Source organism: Microcaecilia unicolor, chromosome 3, assembly GCF_901765095.1.
Source record: "Microcaecilia unicolor chromosome 3, aMicUni1.1, whole genome shotgun sequence".
NCBI classification, from domain to species: Eukaryota; Metazoa; Chordata; class Amphibia; order Gymnophiona; family Siphonopidae; genus Microcaecilia; species Microcaecilia unicolor.
In genome coordinates this window covers 290,355,826-290,368,482 of record NC_044033.1, presented here as the reverse complement: position 1 = coordinate 290,368,482, position 12,657 = coordinate 290,355,826, and the positions used below count along the sequence as shown (strand labels likewise).

The following is a 12,657-nucleotide window of genomic DNA, read 5'->3' as shown; positions in this document are numbered from 1 at the left end:
AACTCCAACTTGACGCACATAGGCGATTACTGCACAGTTAACGTGAGAGATCTTACCGTGAGAGACGGTAAGGTCTCAGACCCAAAATGGACGTGCGCCAATTTTTATTTTGCCGTACGTCCATTTTCGGCAAAAATTTTTAAAAGGCATTTTTTATAGGCGTTCTAAAAAATGGATCTGGGCTTGCCCAAAACACGCACCTACACTAGCACAGGCCATTTCTCAGCGCACCTTAGTAAAAGGACCCCTTAGATTGTGAACCTACTAGGAACACAAAAAGTACCTGTATATTTCAGCAAAGACTTTGACACAGTTCCTCATAGGAGGCTCTTGAATAAACTTGACATGCACAGAGTGGTGAACTGGCTTAAGAACTGGTTAATAGACGGACGCCAGAGGGTGGTGGTTAATGGAATTCACTCAGAGGGAGGAAAGGTGAGTAGCGGAGTACCTCAAGGATTGGTGCCTGGGCCGATTCTGCTCAATATATTTGTGAGCAATATTGCCAAAGGGCTAGAAGGTAAAAGTTTGCTTTTTTGCAGATGATACCAAGATTTGTAACAGAGTGGACACCCTAGAGGGAGTGGAAAACATGAAAAAGGATCCGCAAAAGTTAGAAGAATGGTCTAATGTTTGGCAATTAAAATTCAGATCAAAGAAGTGCAAAGTGATGCATTTGGGGAGTAGAAATCCAAGGGAACCGTATGTGCTAGGAGGTGAGAGGCTGATATGCACAGACAGGGAGAGAGATCTTGGGGTGAAGTATCTGAGGATCTGAAGGTGACAAAACAGTGTGACAAGGCGGTGGCTGTAGCCAGAAGTATTCTAGGATGTATAGAGAGAGGTGTAACCAGCAGAAGAAAGGAGGTGTTGATGCCCCTGTACAAGTCGCTGGTGGGGTCCAACCTGGAGTATTGTGTTCAGTTTTGGAGGCCATATCTTATTAAGGATGTAAAAAGACTTGAAGCGGTCCAGGGGAAGGCGACAGAAATGGTATGGGGCTTGCGCCGAAAGACATTTGAGAAGAAACTGGAAGACCTGAATATGTATACCCAGAGGAAAGTAGGGACAGGGGAGATATGATACAGATGTTTAAGTACCTGAAAGGTATTAATATAGAAACAAATATTTTCCAGAGAAGGGAAAATGGTAAAACTAGAGGACATGAATTGAGATTGTGGGGTGGTAGACTTAGGAGTAATGTCAGGAAATTGTTTTTCATGGAGAGGGTGGTTGATGCCTGGAATGCCTTCCCGAGGGAGGTGGTGGAGAAAAAAACAGTGGTGGAATTCAAAAAGGTGTGGGATGACCACAGAGGATCTCTAATTAGAAAATGAATGGTATAAAATCAAAACTTAAATGGTTGCATGTGTATTTGCTTGCTGATTGGTGCTTAGATGGCGACTCTGGCTGTGAAGAACTAAGGCCGGTGCTGGGCAAGCTTGTATGGTCTGGGTATATGGCAATCCAGTTTAGGATGGGCTGGAGAGGGCTTTGACGGACACTCCAGTAATTTGGAACGTGAGGATAGTGCCAGGCAGACTTTTATGGTCTGTGTCCAGCAAATGACAAGACAGATTTAAATAGGCTGGAGTGGGCTTTGATGGCAACTTCAGGGCCAGGTGGACTTCTACGGTCTATGTTCCAGAAATGCCAAAGAAAGACAATGATCAAGTACAGTGAAACCTCGGTTTTCGTCGATAATTCGTCCGAAAACTATCGATGAAAACTGAAACCGTCGAAAACCGAGGCAACAAGCAATTTTTCTTTTAAATGAATAAAAAAGACTAATATATAGAATAAATGAACATTTAACATGAAAATTTAGCACCAGCACTATACATGGATATTCAGCACTGCTAACCAGATAAGAGGCAGGGCTGCAATTATCCAGAAACAGAGTATACAGGCACTCAACCAGCAGCAGCAGTAGTGTGGCAAAACGATGAAAATTTGGTCATAAAACAGCAGCAGTGTCCCACAACCGGAAACAACGCCCCAGAAGAACAACACTTGAGAACGCAAGATTAGCTGCGTGGGCATGCCGAGGAAATTCGAGGCGATCGATGAAAACCGAGACGAAAATTTCGCGAAAGAAATCGACGATAACCGTAATCGACGAAATCCAAAGTCAACGAAAACCGAGGTTTCACTGTATTTTATATCATATTCATTGTTGGTTTAATCACAACTTAATAATGAGTATGACTGTTGGGCAGACTGGACCGTTCAGGTTTTTATCTACTGTCATTTACTGTGTTACTATGTTGTTATATATATATATATTTATTACATTTGTATCCCACATTTTCCCACATATTTGCAGGCTCAATGTGGCTTACATAATACTGTAAAGGCATTCGCCAAGTCCGGTAGGGGACGATGTAAAATGGCGGCGGCGTTTTTGGACAGCTGTTTTATATCTCAATTTTGAGTTCCCCACCAATCAGCATCCACCCTCAGATCAACGTCATCCATTCTATTTCTGCATTTAATCCTAATGGAGTTACCGACTTCAATGTAAATATCCAAAACTAATATCCCATCTTTGCTTGCATCTATATGCAACTCACATTTTCTCAAACCTCACAACTTCTACGTTTATTACAATTTGTAATATTCTCCTCTAGACTTTGTAATTGTATTTACTATGTAAGCCGCATTGAGCCTGCAATATGTGGGAAAGCGCGGGGTACAAATGTAATAAATAAAAATAAGTAAAAAAAATGTTATAGTGTAATGTTACATATATATATGTAAACTGCTTTGATTGTAACCACAGAAAAGCAGTATATCAAACCCCTTCTCCTTTCCTGTGTCTATGGCTGGGCCAATTTTATGGAACCCTATCCTGCTTATAATCAAAAGAGAAAAACGCCTATATTTCGACCCAAATCGGGAGATGGGCATTTTTCTGGCAAAGGCGCCCAAATCGGTATAATTGAAAGCCGATTTTGGGCTCCGTCGCGGAAACAAATAAAGTTGACGGGGGCATGTCGGAGGCGGGACTGGGGCGTGGTTAGCAGCCGAGGAGAGATGGGCATCTTTAGCTGATAATTGAAAAAAAAAAAAGGTGTTTTTACCGCGATTTTGGGTCACTTTTTTTGGACCCTTTTTTTTCACGAACAAGTCCCAAAAAAAGTGCCCCAAATGACCAGATGACCACTGGAGGGAATCGAAGATGACCTCCCCGGACTCCCCCAGTGGTCACTAACTCTCCCACCAAAAAAAACCCACTTTAAAAACTTTTTTTCCCAGCCTGTATGCCAGCCTCAAATTCCGTACCCACCTCCATGACAGCAGAATATGTTCGATCCTCTCACAGCCTTTCCCTGGGTCAGATGTGGCTCACGGGTGCACTACAGGGTCACATCAGCATTGCATTGTGGTGGGTGTAGGGTATTGGGCTCCGTGATTTCATTAGCTTGTGTTACAGTCTCACGATGTTGGTAGTTGGTAGGCTCTTCTCCCATGGTGCTTTTCCCCCTGTCTACTGGGTCAGAGTGTGCCCTGTTGTGTTTCCGGTAGTCCATGAGGTAGTGGCCATTTTTGTAAGCCAGTTTTAGATCCCTTCCATGTGTTAGCCACGTTAGAGAACTCTTACCTTGAATGTGGCTGAAAGAGGGCATTGTACGGCATTCTGCCAGCTCTGACCTGCTAATCTCACTACCAGGGAGACTCGTTGCCAGTTGTGGGGCAGAACCTCTGATCTGCAGTTAACTGTGAGTAAACGCGGTTATTCCAATAAAGGACGTTTTCGGAGAGATTAGTCTTCAGGTGTCAACTGGTGTGCCAATGTTATACAGCAGTAACAAGTCCTAGAGGCCTACGTGTATGCATGTCCCTGGAGCACTTTTAGTGGGTACCGCAGTGCACTTCAGGCAGGCAGACCCAGGCCCATCCCCCTCCTACCTGTAATACTTGTGCTGGTAAATGGGAGGCCTCCAAAACCCACTGTACCCACATGTAGGTGCCCCCTTAACCCCTAAGAGCTATGGTAGTGTTGTACATTTCTGGGTAGTGGGTTTTGGGGGAGGGGGGTTGGGAGCTCAGCACCCGTGGTAAGGGAGCAATGCATGTGGGAGCTTTTTCTGAAGTCCACCGCACTGATCTCTAGGGTGCCCAGTTGGTGTCCTGGCATATCAGGGGGGCGAGTGTACTACGAATCATGGCCCCTCCCACGACCAAATGGCTCGGATTAGGACGTTTTTGAGCTGGGCGTTTTTAGTTTCCATTATCGCTAAAAAAAACAAACGCCCAGCTGAAAAACGTCCATTTTTTCGAAAATACGGTTCGGCCCGCCCCTTCATGGACCTGTTCTCGGAGATAAACGCCCATAGAGATAGGCATTTCCGTTCGATTATGCCCTTCTTTGCCATCCAGTTTTTGTTTAGAAAAAGAAATTACCAACCAAAGTCTTCCTTTTCTTTGCAGCCTTTAAGAAAAGTGTACTAGTTGCTAATTTTATGATGTTGTTTATGTGTTTTAAAGTTAGTGTTGATGCTGACTAGATTTTATATGTTTCTGTAGCCCACTTAGAATTTATTGGTAGGGGAATATAAACCAGTTTAAATAAATAAAGAGATTAATTGTGGTTAATGTAAAAATGGTAAGTTTTATGTTAAACTGTACCTGCTGCACACCACCTTGGGTGAATCTCTTCATAAAGGCGGTTAGTAAATCCCAATAAATAAAATTGTAACGCTGTCTGGATTGGTGTAAAGTCCACAGGTATTTTTTATTCACAGGCTTTGATTTCCAAATTGAAATTATACTCTTAGGATAAACTACCTACCTACTGTTAAATCTGCTGATTTGTGTGGGTGATTTTCCTGACAAAATAAATCCATACAGACTTTTTGAAATTTCTGAAGTATGCACATATTTCCAAATGCCCAACTGCACAAATGCCTCTTCCTTCTCCTACATGTACAAGTGCACATATAGTGAGCCTGCATGCATATAGGATAGACCAAGGCTTAATAACATTGCTTTGAATTTAGGTACCAGCCCAAAGACTTAGGAACTAGCACGTAAGACCTCTCTTGCTGCTCTGCGCTCCCCACCATTGTCTCAACCCACTCAGCCAATCTGCGTTTCTCACTCACCTCCCTCATCCTCACTCAGTCAACCTGTCTCTCTCCTCCCCTTTATGTGACTGTTTATTTCCACTAATCCTACCTGACTGCTTCGGCCACAGAAACAGGCTGTCCTTGTATCTTCACCATGCTGATGCTGAGCAACTTAGGTGTTCTTTTAGTAAGGCAGGCTAGGGTGTTTAGCATGAGCTAAATGCTAGATACACCCTAGGAATTACTCAGGTACTGTTGATATTCAATGACACGGGGACAAAGTCCCCTGGGTTCTCTCTCCGTCCCCACCCCATCCCCGCAGGCCCTATCTGCGTCCCCAAAGGTTCTGTCCTTGTCCCCGCCCCATCCCCGTGGGCTCTGTCCTCATCTGCAGAAGCCTCAAACACTTATGATTTTATATTTAAATCTTTTTATTAACGTATAAAAAGGAACAAAATGCTGGGCAGCTGTTGTTTATAAATCACAAATAGAAAACAATAATAACGAGCAACTATAATAACCCCACCACCACCACCACCTTCTAACTCCAACAATAACTGACTTCTATTACCCCAAGGAATCCTAATCCACCCTGTTAAAATGTCCAGGGGTACAAAATACAATTCGTTCTGTATACCTTATGAAGTACTGTTATGATTTTTTAATCTGTGAATGAATAAGTCGTCATCAACCTCAGGATTCAGTCTAGCTCTCCTGTCTTCCACAGTCCTTCCTGCAACAGAAGATGTCTTCTTAGAAGATGTGCTGGTAACAGGAATTTACATGTAAATTTTGCTAGTTGTGGCCAGCATGTTTGCTTGTTTTTCCAAAAAAAAATCAAAATATCGTGGTCTGCATCACTCAAACATAAATAACAGTCCAGTTCATTAACAGGCTTCAAAGTAAAAAAAAAATGATACAGGACAAAGGACAAAGTTTGTCCCCTTCTCCATAGGCTCTGTCCTCATTCCCGCCCCATCCCCGTGAGATCTTTCCCAGCCCTGTCCCCTCCCCTCAGGCTCTGTCCCTGCCCCATCCCCACGGGCTGTGTCCCTGTCCTCATGGTTACCATGGCTCCCCGTCCCCACGTCATTCTCTGATTCAGAGACAGTACCTGGATAATTATCCAGTGAACTTAAGACAGCCTTTTTTCTGTCCCAAGTTAACTGGGTAGCTATCTGTGTACCACTTCCAGATATTGGTGGTGCCTGGATAATTTCTGACTCTGTCCACAGACTGCTCCAGCAGTAATTGGATAGTGCTGTGGCAGTCTGCACTGTACAGGTATCTGCTGTTGAAAATCTGGGTGAGATCTGTTCATTAGGAGTTATCTGGGTAGGAGCCTTGTGGCCATATGTTGTAAATCATACATTTTCCTGTCTTGTGGTTGGTGAAAGTGTTTGATTGAATAGTAATTTGACACGTCATTTGGCATCTGCATTTAAAATGGCCCTCAACTTCATTGAATAAATAACAGGAATTTAAAAAAAATATATAACCTACTGGATGATGAAATAGAATCAGGGTTAGAGTGTTGTAATTGTTCAGCCCTCAATGTATTTCTGCTGAGCAAGGATTTGAAGATAGGCAGGGAGGGGGCCTGGCGAATGGGCTCAGGGAGTTTATTCCAAGCATGGGGTGAGGCGAGGCAGAAAGGGCGGAGCCTGGAGTTGGCGGTGGTGGAGAAGGGTACTGAAAGGAGGGATTTGTTTTGAGAACGGAGGTTACAGGTAGGAATGTAGGGGGAGATGAGGGTAGAGAGGTAGGGAGGGGCTGCAGATCGAGTGCATTTGTAGGTTAGTAGGAGAAGCTTGAACTGTATACGGAACCTAATCGGAAGCCAGTGCAGTGACTTGAGGAGAGGGGTGATATGAGTATATTGGTCCAGGCGGAAGATAAGATGTGCAGCAGCATAGGCGGTCGGTGGCCCAACTGTTTGGGGAGGCAAAAGGGGGCGGGGTTAGGGGTGGGGCCGGGGGTGGAGCTTAAATCCATAATTGTCTGATAACACACAGAAAAATAAATAAATAAAAATAAAAGTCACAATTAATACCTTTTATTAAATTTAGATATTAGATATGTATCATATGTCAAAGAATAAAGTGGTTGCTCAAAGCATATTCTAAGCACAATCGCTCAACTGCAAAACACTATGCACAACTTTGTGCATAAACACACTCAGAACCTTACTGTACCATAAATATTACACTTGGCAGAACCTAATATACCACCCATACGGAAAATTCAGACCGTCAACAATATGAAACAAGGGATCATATCATCACAATTCTAGCGTAGAGCCACAAAACACCCTAATTCATGTTTAATGTGGGATAAAATGCCGTAAATAAATATAATCTTTTAATGTTGAGCACCTGATTCTCAAAGTGGACATATTCCAAACACTTTAATGAAAATAAAATGATCTTTTCTACCTTTGTTGTCTGGTGACCTTTTCTGATCATGCTGGCCCAGTATCTGATTCTGCTGCTATCTGTCCTCAGTGCAGGTCAGGAAGTCATCCTCGTTAAATATCTCCCTGGCAACCCAAGACACCTCCAGCCAACCCCCCTTGCTCTCCCAGCAGTAAGGTAAACAAACCATAAACCAATTTCTACAACTGGTTACACAAGACTAGAGGGCTTTCACTGCAGCTCCTGCTGTGAGGATGGAGGTAAATCAACAATTTAAACCCCTCAGAGCACAGCAGGGGAGGCTTAGCCTCTCCAAGCCTCTTATACCGGGCGCCTATGTGCAGCAGAGTTCTGAACGGACTGAAGGGGGGATAGATGGCTAAGTGGGAGGCCAGTGAGGAGTAGGTTGCAGTAGTCAAGGCGAGAGGTAATGAGAGAGTGGATGAGAGTTCGGGTGGTGTGCTCAGAGAGGAAAAGGCGAATTTTGCTAATGTTGTAGAGGAAGAAGCGACAGGTCTTGGCTATCTGCTGGATATGCGCAGAGAAGGAGAGGGAGGAGTCGAAGATGACTCCGAGGTTGCGGGCAGATGAGACGGGGAAGATGAGGGTGTTATCAACTGAGATAGAGAGTCGAGGGAGAGGAGAAGTGAGTTTGGGTGGGAAGACGATAAGAATATCAGCAGTTGCCCGGACGACGTCCATGTCCACTCTGATTTCACCCCGGCACTAACTGGAGGTTGCCGCAGCAGCTAGACTGGATATTCAGAAGCACCCTCCTGTTAGCTGCTGCTGAAAATTTATTTATGTCTGCATTTGTACCCCACATTTTCCAAGCTAGGTGTCAGTTCAATGTGGCTTACAGTTTACTTCGGATAGACAATTATAATGCTGTTCGGAGTAGTCAAGAGCTTAGTTCATGATTTGTTAGTGGCTAAGCAATTAGGTGTGTTGGTTGTTGTTCAGGCCGACTGTGTGGGTTCATCGAAGAAAGACATTCTGAAGAAGTGGGCTTTCAGATGCTTGCAGAAAGTTGTGTAGTCATTCGTACATTTCATTGGTTTTGGTGTTGTTTTCCAGATCTTGGGGCAGATGTACGTGAAGCTGGTTGAGTATGAGGATTTGTATTTTAGTCCTTGGCACTTAGGGAAGTGTAGTGTGGGTTACTTTCTTGCTGCCTTGATTGCATTACGTATAAGTAGTTCAATTAGGTTTGACATGTATTTCAGTGCTTGGCTGAAAATTATTCTGTATGCCAGTGAGCATATCTTGAATGATGTACATGATTTGATGGGTAACCAGTGTAGATTTTGGAGCAGTGGTTTTGAGCTTTCGAATCGGTTTGTTCTGAATATCAGTCTTGCAACTGCAAAATCTGCTATAGGTCTGGTCAGCAGGAGCCTGGTTAAATTGTTTTCCCTATCGACCCCAGTGTAAACAGAGTCTAAGCATAATGACTAGCAGTATAACTTAAAGTGACTGTTAAGATAAGACAGTAATAGCTGTCTTCACTACAAAGAAAATGTTCAACATGATGTGGATACTGAAATGCGTAAAACCATATCTTCCCCTGAAAACATTCCGGAACTTGGTTCAATCCACGGTACTCACCCATGCCAACTACTGTAATAGTATTTTCTTAGGCTGCAAGACCCATATCCTGAAGAAACTTCAGACTGCCCAAAATACAGCAGCAAGACTCATTTTTGGCAAATCACGATTTGAATGTGCTACACCTCTTCGTGAAAAACTTCACTGGCTCCCTATCAGAGAACGAATCAAATTCAAGGTACACACATTAATCCACAAGATTATCCACGGTGAATCTCCGAGTTATATGCTCAATCTGATTGACCTTCCCACCAGAAACATGTCTGAAACTTCACAAACTTACCTCATCCTACATTACCCCAATTGCAAAGGACTCGAGTACAAAACCTATTATGGATCCTCCTTCATAGGCAGCCAACTCTGGAATGCCCTCCCCTGACCTATCCAATCAATCAGTGACTATCTGCCCTTCTGGAAATCACTAAAAACCCACCTGTTCAAGCAAGCCTACCCAAATGAACCAATCTAATCCTAGGATCCCTTCTACCCAACACATATCCAGAAGACAACGACAATGACTCAGACGACATCTCCCACCTAAATTCCTTATACTTTTCCCTTGTCCCATCCCCCTCCCGCCCCTCTACCCCTCCTCCAATGCTCATCTACCCCTTGCTCATACCTCTCCTACTCCCTTCACCTTTCCCCATCTTTACCTACCTATCTCTTTTATTATTCTGCTATAATTAACCTATTTTTTTCTCTATCAATACTCTGTAATCCATATTATTATGTACGCATTGAACCTGCTTTGAGTGGGAACGCGTGGGGTACAAATGTAATAATAAATAAATAAGAAAATTGTTTTTTTTTTTTTTTTTTAGTTACATTTGTACCCCACGCTTTTCCCACTCGTGGCAGGCTCAACGCGGCTTACATGGGGCAATGGAGGGTTAAGTGACTTGCCCAGAGTCACAAGCAGCTGCCTGTGCCTGAAGTGGGAATCAAACTCAGTTCCCCAGGACCAAAGTCCACCACCCTAACCACTAGGCCACTCCTCCACTCCGACCCCAGTGTTATTAAGTGAGGATGTTTAAGAATAATGAAATTGCTGATCTGTATTCTTTTTTTAATTTTTCTTAGCTGGTCACAACCTGGAACTACTTGATCCACTGGTTAAATTTCAAATCAGTCTGAAGAAACTTGATCTACATGAAGAAGAACATGTCCTTTTGATGGCGATTTGTATTGTGTCACCTGGTAAGGGAAACTTTTTAAATATCCACCTGTTTGTAACCCACAAAACTGCTCCCCCATGTGGGATGTGATTTTATTACAGGGCACTTATGTGAGTAGTCCAAAAAGTGAGTGGAGTGGAAAGAATCGACGTGAAGCGTCTGTTTACTCTTTCCAAAAATACTAGGACTAGGGGGCATTAAATTTAAAACGAATCAGAGAAAATTTTTCTTCAGTCAACGTGTAATTAAACGCTGGAATTCGTTGCCAGAGAATGTGGTAAAGGCGGTTAGCTTAGCAGGGTTTAAAAAAGGGTTGCCCGGCTTCCTAAAGGAAAAGTCCATTGACCATTACTATAATGGACTTGGGGAAAATCCACTTATTTCTGGGATAAGCAGCATAAAATGTTTTGTACTTTTTGGGGATCTTGTCAGGTATTTGTGACCTGGATTGGCCACTGTTGGACAGGATGCTGGGCTAGATGGACCTTTGGTCTGTCTCAGTATGGCAATACTTAAGTACTTAAGTGCTTATTTTGTAAATGCTTCATTGAAAAAGCTCTACATCCAGCTCTAGCCCCGTCTTTGGCCGTTTTCAAATCCGGGCTAAAGGCCCACCTTTTTAACACTGCTTTTGACTCCTAACCACTACTCACTTGCCCTATACCCTTTTATCCCCACCTCTCTTTAATTCCCTTACCTCTTAGTTGTTGTTCTCTCTGTGTGTTTGTCCTATTTAGATTGTGAGCTTTTTGAGCAGGGACTGTCTTTTCGTGTATGATGTACAGCGCTGCGTATGCCTTGTAGTGCTATAGAAGTGATAAGTAGTAGTAGTTCCAATGTTGACATTTACACCAACTCCATAGCGCAGTTTAACTATGTGTGCGTACTCTACCTGTGTATTTTGTACTCCTGGGGGGAATTCTGCATAGTCGCACAATAAAGAATTTATGTAGAATCCCCCTCCTATGCTGTACTCTACACTTGAGGGGATCCTGCTTTAAAACCCAGAAAATTGGATATCAACCACAGAATACAGCAGTATGGTAGCACTCTCTTTATTTGAGTGGAACGTATTTGCTTGATGTAAAAAAAATAAACACAGCCATGTTTCGGCTAACATCTGCATCAGGGGAATACACTGATATCCAAATTTCCATTAACATAGTTAAATAGAGGGGAATAATCAAACAGCGCCGGCGAAATAGATTGCCGGCGATCTATTGTGGCGGTGCCGCAAACAGCTGGCCGGAACCATATTATCGAAAAAGATGGCCGGCCATCTTTTCTTTCGATAATACGGTTTGGCCTGGCCAAATGCCAGAGTTCGCCGGGTTTGAGATGGCCGGTTTTGTTTTTCAGCGATAGTGGAAACTAAAAGCGGCCATCTCAACCCCGGCTAAATCCAAGGCATTTGCTCATGGGAGGAGCCAGCATTTGTAGTGCATTGGTCCCCCGACATGCCAGGACACCAACCGGGCACCCTAGGGGCACTTCTAAAACTTAAAAAAAATATACAAATACCTCCCAGGTGCATAGCTCCCTTACCTTGGGTGCTGAGCCCCCCAAATGCCCCCAAAACCCACTCCCCACAACTCTACACCACTACCATAGCCCTTATGGGTGAAGGGGGGCACCTACATGTGGGTAGAGTGGGTTTTGGGGGGGGTTTGGAGAGCTCAACACTTACCACCACAAGTGTAACAGGTAGGGGGAGGGATGGGCCTGGGTCCGCCTGCCTGAAGTCCACTGCAACCAACAAAAACTGTTCCAGGGACCTGCATACTGCTGTCAGGGAGCTGGGTATGACATTTGATGCTGACATACAGGCTTGCAAAAAATGTTCTTCTTTTTATTTTTTTAGTGTGGGAGGGGGTTGGTGACCACTGGGGGAGTACGGGAAGGTCATCCTCCATTCCCTCCGGTGGTCATCTGGTGAGTTGGGGCACCTTTTTGAGGCTTGGTCGTGAAAATAAAAGGACCAAGTAAAACCGGCGAAATACTGATTAACGCCGCTTTTGTTTTTTCCATTATGCTCTGAAGCTGGCCATCTGGTAGCCACGCCCATGTCCCGCCTTTGCTATGCCGCTGACAAGCCCCCTTGAACTTTCACCGACTCGGCGACAGGAAAGCGGCAATGGTGTCAAAAAAGCAGCTTTCGATTATACCGATTTCGCCGCTTTTGAGAGATCGCCAGCGATCTCCCGATTTGTGTCGGAAGATCGCCGGCGATCTCTTTCGAAAATAAGCCTGATAGCAACATAGTAGATGACTGCAGATAAAGACCTGTACGGTCCATCCAGTCTGCCCAACAAGATAAATTCATATATGCTACTTTGTACACCTGACCTTGATTTATCCTTGTCAGTTTCAGGGCATAGACTGTAG

At 43.9% G+C, this 12,657-nt stretch overlaps 1 protein-coding gene across 5 annotated transcripts in view; it reads left to right on the top strand.

Annotated features, from left to right (window-relative positions):
* Nucleotides 1-12,657, top strand: part of VDR (vitamin D receptor) — a 459,251-nt gene that overhangs the window by 415,533 nt on the left and 31,061 nt on the right. For all 5 annotated transcript variants that reach the window (XM_030198165.1, XM_030198163.1, XM_030198162.1 and 2 more), the window contains exon 8: nt 10,178-10,294. In XM_030198165.1, coding sequence (XP_030054025.1) covers nt 10,178-10,294 — 117 coding nt within the window. The remainder of the gene's footprint in view (nt 1-10,177; nt 10,295-12,657) is intronic.